The sequence below is a fragment of the Hyla sarda genome, chromosome 7, assembly GCF_029499605.1.
Source record: "Hyla sarda isolate aHylSar1 chromosome 7, aHylSar1.hap1, whole genome shotgun sequence".
Lineage (NCBI taxonomy): Eukaryota > Metazoa > Chordata > Amphibia > Anura > Hylidae > Hyla > Hyla sarda.
In genome coordinates, this window is record NC_079195.1 from 165,021,072 (window position 1) to 165,044,140 (window position 23,069).

A 23,069-nucleotide genomic window follows, 5' to 3' on the forward strand; every position below is an offset into this window, starting at 1 on the left:
AGCTGGGTTTGAGCTCCAGGATCCCGGTGAGAAGAGCCACAGGAAGAGAGGACCTATCATCAGAAGAGGCATCCTTGTTCCGAGGTGGGCCTGAAGGCATCAGCATTCAGTTTAGATTTCTTATGTCCACGTTTACCACGGGAGCCACCCATGGCTAGCAGGGCACACTGAGCAGGTAGAAAGACACTAGTAGTAAAGTCTCAAAAGCACTGCACTCCCTTGATGAGTGGAACTGTTGTCTGCAGCTATTAGGGAAGGCACCACCAGTCCCAGCAATCACTCAGGTCCCTCCCAGAGTACTTACACTCAGCAAGGCCGGTAACAGACCGGGGGGGGGGGGTCACCCCCAGCATGCACAGGACAGTCCGGGTAAATACCTCCCGCAGCACTTCATCCCAACAGGAGGCTTCTTAGCAGGGGACAACACTCAGCACCTTCACTCCCTCCTCCGTCAGCCGGTGCGGGAGTAACCCCGGCAACCAGTTAAGCCCCGCCCACGAAGGCAGAAGATGGCGCCCAGCTCCAAGGATGGTCGGAGACCCGAAGTCCAACACTTCCAGGAGGGACCACCCAGCCACTCTCACCGCCACAACCCGGGAACCAAATGAGCGCAGCACCTGACCACTCCGCACCTGAGCCTCTTTCTGCCACGTCACCCGGGACCAGGATCCACAGGCTGCGTAAGTAGACTGCTCCCATGACCACAGCAGCCGCCGGGACCGGAACCACAGGCTCCCCGAAGACTCCCCCGGTGTTCAGCAATTCACGGGAGTTAGATCAGCCCGGCAATGTGAGTAAAGCATGGTTATCGGCGCAGCGAGAGCTCCTACGGTATGATCCTACTGCGGACCAATATATGGAGGGTTGTTTTAACCAATTCACCAAAAGATCACTGAGGTGATCCACTAATTCCCTATATTTCCCATATGCTTCTTAAAAGGTGTAACCTTTATTAATTCAGAACACCAACAAAAAAAGGGGGTTAAAAATTGCAGTGTATCTCTCCTCCCGTATTGATAGTAGTTATCTGTGCCAACCAGGCATCACCTATTATCTACCTGTGTGTACCTGCAGTGTACACACGGTTGTTGGGGGAGTCTGCACTGTATATTAAAAACCTATCGACAAAATGGCACCCTCGACATGTTTCGAGCTCCTGCGGGATGTATTCGGCTATGTCCCCATCACTATTTTACATTGTAACAGATTTCTTTAGTGTTGTCTCATGAAAAGATATAATAAAATACTGACACATATTTGAGGGTGTATTTACTTATGTAAGCTACACTAAGTAAAGGAGAACAAATGTGCTGTTGTTTCGTTCTGTTTAGCTAAGATGCGTGGGGGGAGAGAAAAAGAGATGCAGGGGCTCCCTGTTATAGTATATTCACTGATGAGCACCCTCCACCACACCAATCAGTGATACACTGACCTTAGGAGGGCCGCACTAAAACTTGTGCAGTCCTTACGATGTGGATAATGACCTTTAATATGAGCTGCAGCTCTCCCGCCGGCATCGGACTTCTATGTAAGAAGCCGATAGGAAACAATGGAAAATAATGGAAAAAAAAGCCGGGCTAGTGGAGGCGCTGCTCAGATGTCGAATTGACGGAGAGACTCTTGCGGTACAGGATAACTATTTTTAATAATGATATATATATATATCATTAATAAAAATCGTTATCCTGTACCACCTGAGTCTCTCCGTCAATTTGACATCTGAGCAGCGCCTCCATTAGCCCGGCTTTTTTTCCATTGTTTTCCATCGTTCTGTTTAGGTGATTTTACCTACATTAGAGCACTGCAATGGAATTGGGATCTTGCAGGTTGTCTACTGGAGTACCACTTTAATAAAATTGCTGCTTCTGAAACCTGTGATAAAATGTGGGAGTTGGTAGGATTGGACATACATGTTGCTTGAGCAGGCAGGAGTGTATCACACACCTTGCGGGAGTGGGCGGTAATGGTCAGAAATCCAGGGAGAGCAAGATTAAGAAAACAGTCCCACGCAGGACTCTAACCTGCATCACTGTACTGTTTTTATCCCCAATGGATCTAATCACTTCCTAGTTTCCTTTTTGAACTTTACCCTGCTGTTGTCATGCACACAGAGCACACACTTAACCACTACCCCCCTTGCTTGCATACACAGAAAAGACAAAAGAGCAATATGCAGTTGAACTAAGAATGCATGACCATCTTATTGTATGCCCTAAGACCTGTAACCAAGGGTAACAGGGCAAAACAAAGAAGGCACATAGATTAGGGAGTACAAGAATTTCTGAAAATGTAATGCATAAGTTTGAACCTAGTTATTTTCAGGGTAAGACACCCTTTAATTCAGTAAACACCACTGTGCTAAATTATTGTAATACTTTTTTCTTGCTGTGAATTATAGGTATGTTTATGTATGGCATTTTAGTAAGACACACACGTTTTTAAATTCCAATGTCAAGAATGTATTAAAGATTATCCAAGTTATGAAGAAATACAATCCACTGGTGATTCAGCATAGAAGCTCTGGTTCTGCCTCAGTCTGTTTTTACTAGCAGTTAGCATGTGACTGATGCTCACAATCAGCGTTCCCAGCGTTTTTGTTGTTTTTCCTCTTCGCCTTCTAAGAGCCATAACTCTTATATATTTCCACCCTCAGATCATATGAGTGTTTTTTTTTTGTACTTTTGAACTTGGCAATTACATCACTCATTTTACCATAAAATGTATGGCAAAACCCAAAAAATATTATTTGTGAGGGGATATTTAAAAGGAAACTGCAATTTTGCCAATTATGGAGGGTTTTGTTTTCACGCTGTACTTCTTACATGATTTCTTTATTCTGTGGGACAAAACGAATAAAATGATATCCATGTTAAGATACTTTTCTATTAATGTACTGCTTTAAAAAAAAAAAAAAGCAATCATTTTTACGAAAAGGCATATTTAAAATTGCCCTATTTTGACAACCTATAACTTTCTTATTTCCCCGTATACAGGGCTGTATGAGTGCTAATTTTATGTGTTGTGATCTGTAGCTTCTATTGGTACAACTTTTGCATATGTGACTTAATCGCTTTTTCTTAACTTTTTTTGTGATGTGTCAAAAAAGCTGAAATTCGAGACTTTTGTTTTACATTGCCGCCATTCACCACACAGAATCATTAACATTATTTTTATTTATTTATTCCAAACAATGCTTTAAACAAGCCACGATTATGAAGGTAATAATAGCAGTACAAAAGCGTGGAGCGGAAGTCACCACCACCGCTATTACAACTAGTTATCATCGAAATAGGAATGCTGTGGCTAGTCGGATACTTCTGAACAGCAAGTTACAACATTGCACCAATAATACGAAAAACTAGGGAATAACCGTAGGAATGAACCGGTAGGTATAAAAATAGGGAAGGGGGAGTAGAAAAGCAGGGAATACTGAAAATAGAAAGAAAAAAGAAAAGAAGAAAGAGAAAAAAAAGGGGGGGGGGGCATACAGCCATGTCAGAGTCAGCATAGCTGTGGCTAGTATGAGGAGGATACCTCAAGACTGCGGTAGAAGCACTTACTTGAGGCTGAAGTCACGGTCGCCGCCAGGGTCCCCAGTCCCGGGATATCCTCATAGGCCTGGTACATGACAGTCAATTCCAGATGAGAGGTCTCTCTAAATAAGAAGGGGGAGGGGCTGTATCAGTCTCTCTAGTCCTCCCTATAGAGCCGGGTATCAAGGAAGTGGAGCCATGGGCCCCATATCGATGTGTATCTAGCGGAGCGGACACTCGAGTCGGCCAAGAGTTCCTCCATGCGGCTCACAAACAGAATTTCCTTGTACCAGTCAGTTATCGTTAGGGGAACACAGTTCTTCCATTTCTTGGGTATCACTGACCTAGCCGCCATGAGCATCATGTTAGCTAAGAGTCTAGCAGGTGATTTCCTAGAGGTGGGTATGATAGCCAGGAGAAGCCCCTTCGGGTCATTGGGGTATTTCACCCCCGTCACTAGGGCAATTCGGTCTATCACCGTCGACCAAAAGGTCGTAAGGGAAGGGCAGGACCACCAGATATGGGACATGGTCCCCGTCTCTGTGCCGCAGCGCCAACAAAGATCAGACACTGCAGGGTAGAATTTATGTAACAAGGCCGGTACCCTATACCACCTAGCCAAGATCTTGTAATTAGTTTCTTGCGCCCTGCATGATATAGACATCTTGTGGCACATTACATAGGATGTCGTCCAGTCAGAACGAGCGATGGTGGTGTGTAGTTCCTCCTCCCAGGCCGCTTCGAATTTAGGGGGTTCACGAGCTGCCTCTTCCATGAGAAGGCTGTACACTTGGGAAACTGCTTTACAAACCGGGGAGGAAGAAACACACAGCTCTTCAAAGGGCAGGAGGGGTCGGCAAGCTTTAAGGAGCGCCCTGCAGTGTTAATGAAGTGTCTCAGCTGAAGGTACTGCATCTGACTTAGAGGCGTCCTGAGGTGTGTCGGCACTAGTTTCGTGTAGGGTTTCAGCTGAGTACCGCTGAGGAAACATCTGATGGGCAGGGGCAGGGGCGAATAATGACCTAGGAAGGAGTCAGTCATCATGCCCGGTGGGAAACTAGGGTTACCAAGGACCGGGGTCAGAGGGCCATCAGCCGCTATGATCTGGGACCTCTTCAAGTATCTGTTCAGGGCAACAATCAGTTCCCTGGACACCCAGGGTAGAGTCTCCAACACCAAAGGAGAGTATGTGTTCGGGGGCAACCAAGAGTACAGGGCTATATCCGTGACAGTCCCATACGCTTCCAGCGCCACCCATTGTTTAGAATCGCGACCCTGGATGAAATCCAGGAGTCGGGTCAAGGTTGCCGCTACATAGTAAGCCTGACAGTCAGGGACCGCCAGACCACCTGCCTGCTTCCTCCTGACCAGAACCCGGCTAGAAATCCTAGACGGCCGTCCCGCCCACATGAAGGAACGTATCATTTTGTCTAGTTTTTGGAAGTAAGAGCGCGGAATTGCCAGTGGAATCGCCTGGAATAGGCATAGCAAGCGGGGGAGAAAATTCATTTTAACAATATTAGCTCGCCCCAGCCAGGAGAAGGTACCAGTTGTCCATTTACGCAGGTCCCTGTCTAGAGTCGCCGACAGAGCCTGGAAGTTAAGGGAAAAGGCAGCTCCCAGGTTCAATGGAATATGCACGCCTAGGTATTTAACCCCTTAAGGACCAAGGACGTACCGGTACGTCATTGGTCCTGCTCTTCTGATATAACGCGGGGTTACACAGTAACCCCGCGTCATATCATGGCGGGCCCGGCGTCATAGTGAAGCCGGGACCCGCCTCTAATAGCGCGCAGCGCCGATCGCGGCGCCGCGCGCTATTAACCCTTTAGCCGCGCGCTCAAAGCTGAGCCGCGCGGCTAAAAGTGAAAGTTCCCGGCTAGCTCAGTCGGGCTGTTCGGGATAGCCGCGGCTAATCGCGGCATCCCGAACAGCTGACAGGACAGCGGGAGGGCCCCTTCCTGCCTCCTCGCTGTCCGATCGCCGAATGACTGCTCAGTGCCTGAGATCCAGGCATGAGCAGTCATCCGGCAGAATCGTTGATCACTGGTTTCTTATGAGAAACCAGTGATCAACATAGAAGATCAGTGTGTGCAGTGTTATAGGTCCCTATGGGACCTATAACACTGCAAAAAAAAAGTGAAAAAAAAAAGTGAATAAAGATCATTTAACTCCTCCCCTATTAAAAGTTTGAATCACCCCCCTTTTCCAATAAAAAAAAAAACACAGTGTAAATAAAAATAAAAATAAACATATGTGGTATCACCGCGTGCGGAAATGTCCGAATTATAAAAATATATCATTAATTAAACCGCTCGGTCAATGGCGTGCGCGCAAAAAAATTCCAAAGTCCAAAATAGTGCATTTTTGGTCACTTTTTATATCATTTAATTATCATTTTTATATCATTTTTATATCATTGATCAATAAGTCCTATCAATGCAAAAATGGTACCGTTAAAAACTTCAGATCACGGCGCAAAAAATGAGCCCTCATACCGCCCCATACACAGAAAAATAAAAAAGTTATAGGGGTCAGAAGATGACAATTTTAAACGTATTAATTTTCCTGCATGTAGTTATGATTTTTTCCAAAAGTCCGACAAAATCAAACCTATATAAGTAGGGTATCATTTTAATCGTATGGACCTACAGAATACATATCAGGTGTCATTTTTACCGAAAAATGTACTACGTAGAAACGGAAGCCCCCAAAAGTTACAAAACAGCGTTTTTTTTTCAATTTTGTCGCACAATGATTTTTTTTCCCGCTTCACCATAGATTTTTGGGCAAAATGACTGACGTCATTACAAAGTAGAATTGGTGGCGCAAAAAATAAGCCATCATATGGATTTTTAGGTGTAAATTTGAGTTATGATCTTTTAAAGGCAAGGAGCAAAAAACGAAAATGCAAAAACGGAAAAACCTCCGGTCTTTAAGGGGTTAAAGGACTCAGTGGCCCACTGAAAAGGGTGTTCTCTCTTTAGACCCGCTACGGTGTCCACCGGGAGGGCTATCGGCAGGGCCAAACTTTTGGACATGTTAATCCTATAGTTGCTATAGTGGGAGTACTGCCGCATGACCGTCAATGCGGCCGGCAGGGAGGTGCATGGAGAGGCTAAGTAGAGGAGGAGGTCGTCTGCGAAAGCAGAGCAGAGGTGCCCGCTCCCCCCCTAGGGTAAACCCCTGAACGTCCGGATCAGATCTCAGAGCAGTCAGTAAATGCTCCATACACAAGATGTATAGGAGGGGGGAGAGCGGGCACCCCTGGCGCGTTCCGTTCCGGATGGGAAATGGGGAAGAAAGGGACCCGTTGACTCTCAACCGTGCCTGAGGGTCCCGATACAGGGCCGTCACACGCCCCATCATGGAGGGACCCAGGCCTATTTGCTCCAGCGTTGCTCTAAGGAATCCCCAGTCCACCCTGTCGAACGCCTTCTCGGCGTCGAGAGAGAGGAGCAGTAATGGCTTTTTGAGTGTAGTAGCTCTATTAATTACCGAGAAGGCTCGAACAGTAGTATCTCTCGCCTCTCGGGAGCGCATAAACCCGGACTGGTCAGGGTGGACTAGGGGGCCGAGGACCAACGCTAGACGATCCGCCAGCAATTTGGCGACAGTTTAATGTCAACATTCAGAAGAGATATGGGGCGGTAGCTGGAGTAAAGACCCGGGTAGTGTCCTTCCTTGGGAATTACCGTAATATAGGCACTGAGCAATGCGGTGGGAAAACCCAGGTCCGGGGCGATGCTATTAAACGTCTTACAGAGAATGGGGAGCAGGCTATCCTTCAAGGCTTTAAAAAACTTGGCCGTGTACCCGTCTGGTCCCAGGCTTTTACCTGTAGGAAGATGTGATATTGCCTGGGCGACCTCCTCCTCCAAGAACGGGGACTCTAGGGCCGCTATGTCCTCCTCCGATAGACGAGGGAGGGACGTTCTCTGAATGTAGTCACTCAGGGATAAGGAGGGAAGCGGAGAAGGAGGGGCGTTGACGGGGCGGGGATATTGTAAAGGTCATAGTAGTATTTTTCAAAAGCCCTAAGTATGTCGGCCGTGAGGAACGACTTGCTACCTGACGAGGTGTTTATGGATGGGATGAATAGCGCCGACCTCTTCTCACGGAGCGCTCTGGCCAACTGTCTGCCCGGCTTATTACCCCATTCATAAAATGTCGAGGCGCATTTCTGACTATACTGTCTCAGGGAAGCGTCCAGAAGGGAGCGGATTTCATGACGAATTTTAGTGAGTTCCCTCAGCGTGGACTCCAATAAGGTCTGTTTGTGCAAAGCTTCCAAATCATGGAGCGTCTCAAGGAGGCGCTTCAGTTTGGCCGCCTTCTCCCTCTTAAGCCGGGAGCCGTGGCTGATCAGGATACCTCTCAGTACACTCTTGAGAGCCTCCCATTGGATCGGCTGAGATGTCTGGTCGTTTGCGTGGTCGGACTGAAAGTGTGCGATTGCTGCCTTCAGCTCCGACAGGCAAAGAGTGTCCAGGAGGAGGGACTCATTAAGCCGCCACGAAAACCGCGGGGTGCTCAAGGAAGGAATCGTCACAGTGCAGTACACCGGTGCATGGTCGGATAAGTATAGGTGGCCAATTTGTGAGGAGAATAATCTAGGGAGGTGGAAGTGTGAAAGAAAGACATAGTCCAGCCGGCTATATGAGTTATGAGGGGAGGAGAAGTGTGTGTAGTCCCGATCACCCGGATGCTGAAGGCGCCACATGTCACACAGCTGAAGAGAGTGCAATTGTCTCTTAAGTCTACTCAGTTGGCGGTAAGAGATAGCCGATCGACGTGTTGACGCATCGAGCAGGGAGTGCATCGGGACATTAAAGTCTCCACCCAGCAGTATCCTACCCTGGGCAAAGTGGGAGAGTTCCTTTAGAGTCGCTAATAAAAAGGGCACCTGGCCACTATTAGGGGCATAAACCGTCGCCACTGTCACCACCTGGTCCAACATGGCCCAACGGATAAAAAGAAAGCGAGCATTCGGATCCACCCGGACTGCCTGTACACTGAATGGAAGTGAACGATGTATACCAATGGACACTCCCTTCGAGCGGGAGTCCGGATTGGAGCTATGGAACCAGGTGGTGAAGTATCTGCTTAACCTATCCGGGATATGGCCTGATTTAAAGTGGGTCTCCTGTAAGCATAAAAGTCTGACCTTATTTTTGTGCATATGATAGAGAATTTGTGACCTCTTCTCCGGAATGTTGAATCCCTGAACATTCAGGGTGGCCATCTTCACTTCCGCCATGTAATGTTATGACTGTCTGTCGTAGAATGTAGAATAATGGGACACTTCAGAGGGACCCCGGTGGGAGGCGAGTCACACCAGACAATCTGAAAAATAAAAAGGAAAAAAAGGAACAAGGAATAGGGTCAGGGAAACAGATCACTCAAAAATTAAATAAAAAAGAACAAACAACCAAAAAAGCAAGCACAAGCGCCTGCAAGGTAAGACTAGTGGCAGAAAAAATCGTCTGCCAAACGGGTGTAGAATACCTTCACCGGCCCTATGTGGGGTAAGGCTAATTCAGCAGTGGGAGGGCACTTGGCTCAGCTACTCTGAGGTGTGTTGGAATCGAAGTACATGGAAAACGTCCGTCCACGGCTGTGGTGGGACAATGAGAGCGACCCTTAAGGAGGGTCACGGTAAGCATCAGGTAGGGGGAAGTGTATAAGTGAGGTTACCAAAGGTCTGGGTATAGAGCAAAAAAGGAGGAGTAAGTGTAGTTGCTCACATGGCAGAAAAACACAGGTGGGTCGGAGGAGGGGGGGAGGAGGGGCGAACATGCGGAGGGGCGGGAGAGGGAGGGGGAACTCGATCAAGGTGGGCGGGGGGAGGGGGGAGGAGAGGGAAGTGGAAGGAGGGGGGGTTACAAGATCAGGACCTGGAGAGGAGGATTGGTTGGGGGGGGGATCTGTAAGAGTGTCAATGGAGAGGGCGACTAGCATCCTGGCGGGCGAGGGGGGGTAGGGGGAGGAAGCACGGACAGGACAGCTGGGGCAAAGGAACAGGGGAGGGAGCAGGTGGGCAGCAGGGGTAGTGGGACGGTGTGGGGGGGATATAGGGGAGGAGGGGAGAGGGCGAGGACAAAAAGGGAGGGATATGTGTTTGGGGGGGGTATCAATCAGGAGGCACGAGGGGGGGGGTTGCACAGGGGTGAGGAGGTGAACAGCCAGTTATATCACATTACTCCACATACTAAGCCGGATGAGCAAGTCAGAGTCCAGCAGCAGACAGGGAAGCTAGTCACTTAGTCCTCCGGGGCGGGTCCCAAGGAGGAACGTCTGGATCTCCTGTGACACTGGGGCTGCGGCCAGCCCGGGTTGGGGCGTCTCGCTGGTAGTCTCTGGGAGGGTCTGGAAACCGGCGGCACAGCATACGGATCCCTCAGGAAACTGTCCCAGTCCGGCAGGGTCAAGGGCGGTAAGCCCAACGAGGAAAGGAAGAGCGGTAAGTCTCTTGGTTCCCGCAGGGAGGCCGACACCTCTCCGGCTGTAACGTGTAGGGCAAATGGGAAGCCCCATCTGTAGGGTAAATTTCGATTCTGAAGTTCACGCAATAGTGGTCGTAGGAGCGCCCTCTAACGCAGGGTGCGCCTGGATAGGTCAGGGTACAACTGTAAGGTTGCTCCGTGAAAGTCCACATCTCCCCGCTGTCTCACTCTTGTCATGATCTGCTCCTTCAGGGCATACTCGTGGACTCTGCATATTACGTCGCGTGGGCGCGCGGGGTCTGTACTTGGCGCTCGGAGTGCTCTGTGTACTCTGTCGAGTTCAATGTGAGTATCCGGAGGGTGCCCCAGCAGTAAGTTGAAGATCCCAGTGACAGTGGGGAATAATTCTTGGTTCCTCGTGGCCTCAGGGAGGCCCCGGATACGGACGTTGTTCCGGCGACTTCTGTTCTCCACATCGTCGAGATGGTCTGCCATCGCCAGTTGTGTAGAAGATTGAGCAGATAAGGAGGACTGCATGTCTCTCATAGTGTCCAATGCCGTGATCTGGAAGACCTCTAGGGCTTTCACCCTTCCCTGTAGGTCAGAGACATCTTGCTGGACAGGTTAGAGGTCCTGGCGCCAGGCATGTTTCAAGTCGAGTGCCAAGGCTGACAGGTCACTTTTGGTAGGCAGGAGCGCCAGGAGCGCTTGCAGTTCGGGATGCCCCTTTAGCAAGGCGACCGCTTGAGCCGGGGGGGGGGGGGCAGTGTTGAGGAGAGCGGGTCCCCAAGGTCTTGAAGTGGGGTGAGACGGTGTTGGAACTGTGGGTGAACTGCAGGGGGCCCAGCTGGTGGAAGGCCTAAAGTTGTCACAGGTTGCACATCGTGGGACCTTGGGAGGCCTGGTGCAGGCATGTGCTTCAGAATCTAGTCAGCAAGTCCCCAAACAGTCCCAGGGGCAGACACCGAGGGGTATGGGCCAGCTGTCAAGGTGGCGGGTCGCAAAGCCTCACCCTCATCAGCATCCGAGCGGGACAGCTGGGAGCACAGGGAGTCTCTAGGGCTGCGGAGTATGGAGGGGATGTTTTGAGAAGGGGAAGCAGCCGCCTCCCCAGGAGGATTAAGGGCACGCTGAGGGGAACTGTATGGGGGATGCGGAGGATTAATCTCTCCCCCTGGTCATACCTCGTCCTCAGCATCCATGGAGGGGTTAAGTCCCTGTCCTCTTCTCTCACCTCCCAAGCTGGGGAGCAAGGGGAGCCGCCGGAGACTCTCAGGGGCCGGGTTCCCCGTGCCGGGAGGCGAACCCGCTTCTGGTTGCAGGGGCTCACCTCCAGGAGGACGTGTGCCGTGGTCCATCCATCCCTCGTGGTGGTCTGAGGGAGAGAGCTGTGATGAGGTGCACTGAGTCCCCGTGCGCAGGGGGAGTCTCGTGGTGTCCTCTTCTAGTCCAGTGAAGTCCGCAGATGCAGGCTGTGGCCCGTTATGTCCGGTCGGAGCGCCCGTGTAATGGCGTGTGTCTGCAGGCGCTTTATCTTTCACAGCCGGGGTCCTCGCTGGTAAGTCGAGCAAAGCCTTCAGTTGTCCACCCCGTGCAGCGGCTCCGGCTGCGCTTCTGCGAGTGATGGGCGGGGAATGCGGCAGCGCGGTCTTAGGAGAAGGGGTCGGCGCCATCTTGGAAAGCACAGTCATCTGGTTCCCGGGCTCTCTAAGACCCTGGAGGGGGCCGAAAAAGTCAGAAATCGGGATCAGTGGTTTCAGGGTAGATTCCCCTGACCTCTGGTTCTGTGCAGACCTTTTTTGGCGCATGGGGAGTGGTTATTACCCCCGTTGTTTGGGCCGTGGAGACGGAGCTCAGCAGGCTCTGTGTATGGCTAGCCACGCCCCCTTAACATTATTTTTTGATAGTTTGGATGTTTATATAATACCAAATTTGTTTATTAATGATGTATTTTTTTAATGCTTTTTTTTTATTTTAAATTTTTTATGTCCCCAAAAGAGACTATTTATAGAAACCATTAGATTGCTAATACTGTTCAGTGCTATGCATATTCATAGCACCGATCAGTATCATCGGCGATCTACTTCTATGGTCTACTAGAAGGCAGACCAGAGAAGAAGACCCTGGGAGAGCGGTGGAGGCAGGAGAAGGGACCTCCATCCACCTTCTTGACTGATTTGGATCCCAGTGGTCGTGCCACGGGTGATCCGATCAGCCATTAGAAGCACCACATTGCCTCAGATGCCGTGATCCATATTGATCATGGCATCTGAGAGGTTAATGGCAGACATCAGCGTGATCGCTAATGTTCGCCATTACTAGCTAATCCCTGGCTGCTGTTCATGTACAGGATGTAAATGTACATTTTATGGGTCAGTACGATTATGGCAATACCCATTTTAAATAGCTTTCTATGTTCTTTTTCCTTTTCTGAGCAAAATTCTTTCCAACAGCTGTAACTTTTTTATTTTTCGTCTGACGCCATTGAGAAGGGGGATTATTTTTTGCGGGAGAAGCTGTAATTTTTTTTTTTTTTTACGGCATTCTGTGTTTGTGATAATTTACATTATAGTTTTATAGTACACGTCATTACAAACGTGGCAATGCCTGTTATGTATAGGATTTGTGTTTTTAATCTTTTTTGATGACAATACAGGTTTTTATTGGGAAAGGGGCTTTTTTTTTCTTCATACATATATTGAACAACCTTTTATTATTTAATTTTTCACTTTTTACAGGTTATACTATGCTTCAATACATTTGTACTGCAGCACAGTATGACCTGATCAGCTGCACACAGTACAGCCTGTTCGATCCAGCCTGTGGCTTCCGTAGCAGACTTCCGTAGCAGGCAGACAGGAGGTCATCAGCTGACATCCTGCTGCCATAGAAACCAACAGCGACCCGCAATCGTATCGCAGCACCGCCGTTGTTGAACAGGGGGAGCACACGCCCCTTGTCAACACCATAGATGCAGTTATCAAGATTGATCATGGCATCTATGCGGTTAATGCTGCCAGGACCGGCACGATCGTGGCCCGGCAGCTGCGGCGGATCCCCATCTGTGATTGACAGCCGAGTCCTGCCGCCAATCTCCTGCACTGCCCATGGCAGTGCAGGAGATCGCTAGGACGTCTGTCTGTTCCATGATGTTCTAGAGTCTGTTCCATGATGGGGGTTGTAGTACAGGGGCTAAGGGATTGATCGCACCGGTTTTACTTCTGAGACCCGATGCGATCAGAAGTTATTAAGCAGGGGAGCGGGCAGCATGGTCCGCAACCCTGTGATGTATCGTGTGTTATAACTTTCATTTTTTAATCCCCCGCGGGGAGTCTTGAATGGCCGGTAGTGAGGAGCCATTCAGGGCTCTCCGTGGGGTTTTTAAATTGAACATTGTGAGTGGCAGCGGGGGCCATATGTAAATTAAAAGCGCGGTGGGGGAAAATATATATAGCACATTTATAATATGCTCCCACAGCGCATTAATAAAGATAGGACCCCCGCCACCGCATTTATATATATGTGTGTGTATATATGCACACCCTGCCGGCTCATTAATAAACATATGACCCCCGCCAGAGCATATATATATATATATATATATATAAAATATATATATACCCCCTGTCAGTGCATTTATATATACCCCCCCTGCAGCGCATTAATAAACATATGACCCCCGCCAGCGCAGATATATATATATATATATATATATATGTATATACCCCCCGAAGCACATTGTCCACAATATGCCACTGCAGCGCGATGAATGAAAAGTATATCTATCAGCAGCGCCTAGTGCCAGCAGCCGGCCGGCCCAATGCTGATGATTTACTTTTCATACCTAGCGCTACAGCGGCATGTGTATATAAAAGCACTGTGAGGGGCAGATAACACTATATGTCTGTCCCCCCCAGCCGCATCTATATACATATACCCCTCTAGCGCTATGAATGAAAAGTATTTCTTTCAGCAGTGCATAGTGCCATCAGACGGCTGCTGGCACTATGCGCTGCTAATAGATATACTTTTCATTCATAGCGCTGGAGGGATATATGTATATAAATGCGCTGGGTAGCAGACATATAGCGTTATCTTCCCCCCACAGTGCTTCTATATACATATGCCGCCGCATCGCTATGTACGAAAAGTATATCTATCAGCATCATCGGCCGGCTGCTGGCACTATGCGCTGCTGATATACTTTTCATTCATAGCGCTGCAGTGGCATATTATGACAAATGCGCTGCGGGGTGTGTATATATAATATGCATATGCACTGGCGAGGGTCATATCTTTATTAATGTGCTGCGGGGAGCATATTATAGATGCGCTGGGGGGCTAGATATATAGGCTATATGTCTGCCCCCCCCCCTGCAGCGCTATATATCTTGCCCCCCACATTGCTTTTAAAATACATATGGCCCCCGCTGCCACTCACAATGTTCATTTTAAAAACCCTGCGGAGAGCCCTGAATGGCTCCTCGGTACTGGCCATTCATGTCTCCCCGCGGGGGATTTAAAAATTAAAGTTAAAACACACAATACATCGCATGACGCCCGCTCCCCTGCTTAATAAGTTCTGATCGCACTGGGTCTCAGAAGTGAGACCCGGTGCGATCAATCCCTCAGCCCCTGTACTACAACCCCCATCATGGAACCGACTCTGTTCCATGATGGGAGTAATAGTGCAAATACTAATGTAGCCTCCCCAGCTTTCTGCAGACTCCCGCAGCCAGGGAATTACTACTCCCATCATGGAAAGAAGTCTGTTCCATGGTGGGAGTAGTAGTAGTCCCGACTGTGGGAGTCTGTAGGCAGAGGTGTTAAAGTGACCATACATGAGGGATGTTATAACAAGTCTTAACGGATGAATATTTATTCATCCGTTAGCACCCGTTATTTCAATCGTTATTATACATCCGTTTTTACACAGAAAACGGATGTTTAATAACGGATGAATGCCTCTGGATCAACACAGTGGGGCTGTAGGTTTAACTTGATGGACTCTTGTCTCTCTTCAACTTTATAAACTATGTAACAAGAATGAATAAATAAACCTTTATATAGGAAACAGGGAATTCCCACCCCCATGTTTAAATCTAAATCTAGGTATATGTCTACCTTATTCAAAATACCTTAAAAACAAGGACATAGAGGCACCCCACTTTAACAACCCAGAGGCAAAAAATTATACAGATACACTCCCTGTAATGAGAATTTTAGAAAAACATAGGGACGCCCAGAGAATGCAGAGCTGGAAAAGAAAAATCTCAAATACAGGGACAGACTAAGCAATATACAGTATCAGCAAGCTTCTCCCTTGTCATTTAATAATGCAGTAAAGGAATACAACTGGTAATTTTAGAAATTGAATACAGGGACACTACCACTTCAATAATATTATTATTACATCACACTATTTTTGGCCTCATCTTGGTCAGTAGTGTATCCTATATTTTGTCACTTTTCAAACAAAAAAACAGACCAATAGAACTGAGGGGAAAAGCAATAATTGGTGTGTGGTACAAAGAATAGAAAAGACCACTCCCCATATAAGTAGTGAACCCGTTAATGTGACTCCAAAACTAAACATGCATAGAAAAAGCAAAAAAATTGCCAAAAGGAGTCACTTGCCAAGATAAAATGAATACATTTTATTGATATGCACTAAAATTAGATACACACACATGGAGGAAAACAATACATCACAAAAAGCGGCAAAACCGGATACCCTGCAGCAGGATTGGCAGTAATGGGGTATTGCACATAAATCAATAATTAGGCGATATAGGTAAATACAGACACCAATCTACAAAGAAGCAGCATATTCATATTAAAGGTGCAAAGTGCAAACAAAAGAAGGTGCTGTATATGGATGTACAAAACTTTATACACCTACAATAAAGTGCATAATGCAAATTAGAAAATACCCACAACAGATACAGAGATCATAAAACAGCTGCAGGGACCGGGATGCCGCCACTCCAACGTGCGTTTCGGCACGCTGACCTTCGTCTGGGAGTGACGACATCCTCAGTCACCTGACCTTATATAGTACATGGTGCCCAATGGCTAACCAGAAAATCAAAGACATATATAAAACACCTGTATTGTACTCGCTGTGTAGCTGTAAATGGCGCGCGCCGAGCTCCTGACGCCATCCGCGGCTCCCGGAAGGGCTGCGTCACATGACCCGGCCACGTAAACAAAGCATCACGTGACCGGAATCACCAAGACGCGATCCGCCGGGCACCCGCGAAAGGCCGGAGCCGGCCCCGCGCACCAGCAACGCAGCAAGTAGAAGGCTGACATCTTGTGGTGAACAAACAAATTGCAGGCAATCATGCTGAAGTATGAAAAAATTGATTGTGTCACCTTGGAGCTACAGCAAGTTGAAATACATATACATATGCAGTAGTAAATAATACATAATGGTAAAGACAAAAAATAAATAAATAAATACAAAACAGAATAATATGTAATTAAATATGTTAAATAAATAAAAAGTGAGAAATATCAATGTGTGAAAAAATATGTGAAAAAATATATATATGTAAATTAAAATGGTAATAAAGTGATAAAAAATTTATGGAATATTAATAAAATAAATGAATCAAGGGTGATGTGAAAAAAATAGTGATAACTAATCTGATTGTAAAAAAAGACCAAAAAAGGATGAATAAATGAAAATAATAATAAAGAAATATGAATAATTAAAAATGTGAAAGTCAATGAAAAAGAAACAGTGAAGGAAGATCTGGGCGAAAAAAGTATACAAAGGTGTGGTGTGAAAATGAAGGGTGACAAACCATATCAAGAGATAAGAGTGTGTGTATAAATGCATGTATTGTATGGGGGAATGTGGGAAGTGAAAAACCAAATGTAAAAAAAGCAAAAAAAAAGCAGAAAGTGCAAAATAGGTGAAGGAGGACAAAGGTGGCGAGAAATACCTCCATAAATGAGGTAAAAAGTGAGGTGAAATTACAAAAAATTATATTTTTAGTATATACATTCAATACATACACAATTGATCTGGATTTTCACATAATTTTTTGTAATTTCACCTCACTTTTTACCTCATTTATGGAGGGATTTCTCTTATACACTTTTACACCTTTTATTCACATTCGCCACCTTTGTCCTCCTTCACCTATGTTGCACTTCATATCATGTGTGTACAGTACATGATAATTTTGGTTCAAACCATTTATTATAGCAGTGTAGGCTGGCTGATTTTTTTTTATTGATAATTAATTGTGTTTAGTAAGTAGGCTTATTCTAGGGCTTAAAAATTTATAGGCAATTTAATGTTCTGTGTCGCCCAAGGAAAAAGAAAATGAATGTTCTGTTTTTTCTTTTAGGAGGCTATTCTACCTATCTGGCTACTTTTCAGTGATATGTCCACTGCTTCAATAACGATCTATAATCCTCAAGAGCTGTCTTTATCTGTTGTGTCCTCTGATGCCTCGGTACTTTCAGTTGGTCGTGCATTGATATCAACAAGCTACTGGTCTATGCCAATATTAATTTTTGAAAATCCAGGTGAAGAAGCTCTTCTGCGCTTATCTCTTTCCTTGCCAGAGAGATGTAGAGAAAAAGAAACCACTGGTTTGCTCAGTGCCGGATACATCCGAGTTACATTTCCACGCAATGGGACAACCGGCGATAAACATCCTGACAGAGACATAATACAGGGGGATACAGTCCTAATGACCAGGGATGGCGACGTTATTTCAAGTGCTAACAATGTTGTTCCAGGAACCAGTGACATAATCCTTAGTGGTGATGATACTACTATAGATGATGATGATAAATCTCATTCTGGTGTTGATGACATTGTTACAACACGATGGGGAATACCAGGCTTAGAAGAAGGACTTTATGGACTGCTTGCAATGTTTTCTCTTCTTACCCTACTATTTTTTTTTAGCTGTTTGGCTTTTATAAGAAGGCAAAGAAAAAAATCAGTACATGAGGGTCCTGGCAATCCTGAGGCTCCAAACTGGGTATGGTTAGAAGGGTCAGATGTTAATGGACCAAAACCCCAAGGAGCAGTGGATGAGGAAGAGGAAGAAAGAGGACAGTGGGATGCTAGGAACTTGGGTTCTCAGAGTCTGACAAGTACTTTCCATCCAGTAAAAAACTTTCATGAGGCTGAAACTAATAGTGAATGTCAGTCTGATACCAGCTCCTTCTCGACATCTACAAACCATTCTAAAGCTTATTTAGAAACAAAAAAAGCCGAAGTTAAGTTAACCAAAACAACTCCTCCTCAAGGAGAAAAAAGAGTTGAACGAGTACCTAATGATCCTAATGTACAATCTATTTTGGTGGCTAGTGAGGAGGACATTGTTTGGGTATGTAAGGATATGGGTATGAGAGAACCTCAAGAAATCATGAGCTACATGGAAAGAATCAGAGCAGAAACACCTAATCAAGATACTAAGAGAGAGGGAATAAGAGGAAGGAGAATGGATATTGTCGGACCAAGAGTAAAAAGAATCACTTAATGTCACTAACATAAATGAATGTGGTAAAATAGCAGAAAATAAAAGCTTACGTCCATGTGAAGATAATTTACGGACTTTGTGTAGCAATATTCACATCATATTTGATAATTCAGTGTTATGAAAGACAGAAAAGAATGTGGTATCAGGACCCCCATTCTCTATTGTTGTCAATCAGGTAATATTTCCTTACTCTAGACATCCAGCTGACACTCTTAATAACATAAGATTGAATACATCATGTTTTGAAGTGCTTCTTTAAGGAAGAGAACTAGTTATGCAGTTAGTGTAATCTATAAGGTAGAGAAATAGAAAATTGTTGGAAGAAAAAAGACCATTAAGTCTGTCCTTACATTATCTTACTTTGTTATCTTTATCTTGCCATGGTTCTTTAAAGACTATGGCTAAGACCATTTTGGTAGCATGTCTTTGAACATGTTTTATTAATATCTTGTTGCAGGTGAGGTCTCTAGAACTAAACACAGTATTTCAGATGTGGTCTGACTAGGGCTCTATACAGTGAGATTATAGTCTCCCTCTTTATTTTGATTAAACCTCTTGCTTTCCTGGCTACACTGTTGTCTCATTTTGAGGCTGTCAGAAACCACTACCCCTAAAGCTTCTCTTCTGAAGTCTCTGTTAAAAAGAAAACCTGCCGAAATGATACTCAGACATAGGATTCCTTCTTCTCAAGTGCATCATTTTACATTTGGAAACCTCAATTTCCACTGGAGTGACCTCTTATCTAATACTAAATATGTTTCCATATTGCAGACACTTTCAGCATCATCAACCTTATTATTGCACACTTTTGTGTCATCAACAAACAGGTAAAGCTTGCCTACCAAATCGCCTCCTTTTTGTAAAGTTTAGACATTAAAAAGAATAGAATTCAGAATAGACCTTTTTGGCTCACATTTTTGCAACCAGTCTCTGCTCAGAATACACACCATTAACATCATCCCTTGGATCTCTATGCTTCAGTCAACTGCAAATCCATTTAAAGGGGTTATCCACCATAAGGTGATTTTAGTACGTACCTGGCAGGCAGTAATGGACATGCTTAGGAAGGATCTGTGCTTGTCTTGGGGCTAAATGGCTGTGTTGTGAGATTACCATAATCCTGTTTGTGAACTTGTATTTTCTGTTTGACTTTTCTTTTTTTGACTACAAATCCCACAATTAAATTTTCCTCCCTCCCACACATCAGCCACCCCACCCATTGAAACATAAATGAGCTGCATCCATTCAAAGACCTGTGATTTTCAATCAGGGTGCCTACAGCATTTGTATTAGTTGCAGATTGATCTGTCTCCCACCAAGCAATCGTTCCACCCATTGAAGCAGACAGGCTCCCTGTCATCAGCTGACGAGTCAGTCAGGTCTCGGCCGCATTGCAACCTGGGAAAAATCGGAGCCAACAGTCATTTAGTATGCTGGTAAAAATAAATATTGGAGTGAAAATCACAGAATTGTGAGAAAACCATCACACGCAGGTACAGACACTATATTATGAACTACACTAACTTTACAGCCCCTATAGCATGGTCAAATAAAAAAAAAATTCCTGGAATATCTCTTTAATTATCCAGGGATTAAATGGGCACTGGCATTCGATACAAAGCAAAAGTTTTATTGGTCGTAGTCTCAGTGTTTAGACCCTTACCGATCATGACAGCCAGCCAGGAGAAGTGCACGCTTAGCGTGTTCTCTCCCAGCTCTTCATCACATGACCTGGATGGACTCACAATGTACAGTAAGTCTACAGGACCGACCAGGTGTAAAAGACAAAGAGCAGGTAGAGAGTTCTCTCCCAACTTGACCACGACCGATAACAACTTTTGACATTTCCCTAAAACGTCAAAAGTAATTTTTTTTTTGCAGTGACTGGTACGCTTTAGGTCCAATTTAAATAACTTTCCAATTGTCTCTCTATGTGGAACTGTATCAAATGCTTAGTTGAAGTCCATATATGCAAGATCCACGGCACCACCTTCATCCACTTTAGTGACCTAGTCAACAAAATCTGTTAGATTAGTATGGCATGATTTGCCCTTAGTAATGCCATGCTGGTTTGGTTCAAACAAGTTGTTGGTTTTCATGTAGTCAATTATGCTCTTTTTCAAAAGAGTTTCCATCATCTTTACTACTAGAGATGTCAAAAGCCTGTAGCTTAGATATAAATATGATGAAACTCAGCTCAGCTCAGTCTGTAGGATTATAGTAAAAAATTAGTTCACTTTTGACTGGTATAATTTTTTCATTTTGCTTTAAGAGGACCTGGGACATCTTCTGATACCTATTTTTTAATAAATACTTGAGTTTCCATGAAAAAGGGCTAGATATTTATAAATACACAACTCTACGGAGTTTTATCAAAACCTGTGTAGAAGAAGAGTGGTGTAGTTGCCCATAGCAACCAATCAGATCGCTACTTTCATTTTTAAAAAGGCCTCTGAAAAATGAAAGAAGCGATCCGATTGATTGCTATGGGCAACTGCTCCACTTTTCCTCTGTACAGGTTTTGATAAATCACCCTTGATGTTACTATTCCTATTGTAAAAGATAATGTGTCCCTACACAGTCCACCTTGATTGGATAGTGTCATAGGGGGACATTTATCATGGTCTTATGGTCCTTTTTTTTTTAATGTGTAAAATTGTCCCTAAAAAGTCACAAAAAGTGCTGCTGGGACATTTTTTTTTTTATATATAAAGCAATCACTGCATTTGGGTGTACGTATTTTTTTTTGTAGTGGTCATTGATTTATCATTGGGGTGTTTGCAAAACACAAGTCACACAAAGTCTGACAACATGGGAAAAAGTGTGTATACCATGCAATATTTCCAGTCATTGCTTTTACTGATACTCCTGCGTACAATTCGTGAAGGGCTGTGTGACTTTTTGATAAATTAATCCCAGCTACGTCAAATATACAGCAAGGAAAACAGGGTAAAATAACATGTACATCACACACAACATGATGAATTCCCTCATAGTGTGTATGATATAGTTACACAGTTGTCAATGTTTTCATAAATTTCTAGTAGAAATAATTGATTAACCACACAACAAAAGTTTAAAGTAAGGATGTTCCAGAATTACTTCATAGGAAATACAATTATTTACTAAAATAAATGTCAGAAAAGGTGACAGATCCCCCTTAAAAGGGTGCTCTGGGGAAGTTAAGAAACATAAAATGTCCCAAAGCCACCACAATACCTGTTCTGTGCCCCATGTGGTTTTGGCAGCTCTTGTAGCCCCTATAGTCTCCTTAATATTCTTTTTTTCTTGCTTGTAGCCCAGACTATAACTCTCAGAAGCCAGTGCAGCTCTGTGTAATGGCTGCCAGCCAATTGCTTTCATTATCTTTGTGCATACTATGTTGTTTTAGACAGTTTGCAGCACACACTACTTGTCTTTTCTTTAAAACTATTCTCCCCCCCCCCCCCCCCCCCCAGCAATAAATCATGCTATATTCTGAATGGCAGCAGTCAGTGATAAGATCTACTGCAGGAAAAGAGCAGTGTTATGTGCTGATTTTTGACTGAGAATCTTCACTGGGCTTCTCTTCAAGGTCCTCACACAGGGAGGGGATGTGTGGCTGTGAAGCCAGAAATCACGTGGTGTTTGTCTTGCAGAAGTGTGGGAGCTAGGTCTCAGTCAGGGGTTTACACAAAGACAAGCAGGATCTGAATATGATGAATATTCTCTCACTCCCTGCATGTAAGTGACAGCTGAAAGAGGGAAACTGCTCTACAAAGCTAATGAATATTTTGACAAATAAAGAGGTTGGTGAAAGGGAAATGATGGGCTATGGGTTTAGTTCCCCGGAGTACCCCTTTAGGGTATGTTCACACTGTGGAATTCCGCAAGTGGAATTCTGCGCAGTGAACATTACCATCAGTGTAAATGGGTCTTCAGTGGGACCCGTTCACACTGAGGAATTTTAGCGGCGGACAATTCCGCCGCTGATATTTTCCGTGCAAATAAGAAACATGTTCATTATTTGCTCGTAAGTCTGCGAGCACTGCATAGCCGTCAATGGTGACGGCGCAGTGCCGAGCCAAAGTATTTTAGGTGGCGGCCGCCACATGGAATCTCCGCTCGCGGAATTCTGCGAGCGGAGATTCTGCAGTGTGAACGCACCCTTAAACAATCCCTACAATTGTTGAGAGATAATGCTGCATCTTTGAAGGTACACTTTAAACTTAATTATAAACTGTAATCCAATAGTTATATACTGTAATCTAATAGTCCAATATATAAACAAGATTCCATTGAAAACACTATTAGGCTGTATATGCATGTTACGTTTTTTGCAGCTTTTTTAATGAGAAAAATGTTTTTAGTTAGATTTTCAGAATTGCACTTAAGTAGCTAATTTTTTGCTGTAATTTCTGGAAAATCACTGCATAACCATAATATTTATGGACTGTGGTTTCCATAAATGTCACTTCAACATATGGCTACAAGACTGCTTGTAATCTTTCTATTCACTTCTAATGGGCGTGCAGCTGGTCTAAATGGTTAATATTTGATCCAAAACAAAAAGATTCCAACAGCACTCCAGGTATCAA

The 23,069-nt window shown here is 45.1% G+C and overlaps 1 protein-coding gene across 1 annotated transcript in view; it reads left to right on the plus strand.

The window, feature by feature from the left end:
• The window catches only part of LOC130282692 (transmembrane protein 132A-like), a 311,553-nt gene extending 288,484 nt beyond the window's left edge, over positions 1–23,069 (plus strand). The window contains exon 11 of the mRNA XM_056531203.1: positions 17,344–23,069. Within this exon, the coding sequence (XP_056387178.1) occupies positions 17,344–18,492 (1,149 nt within the window). The 3' untranslated portion in view covers positions 18,493–23,069. The remainder of the gene's footprint in view (positions 1–17,343) is intronic.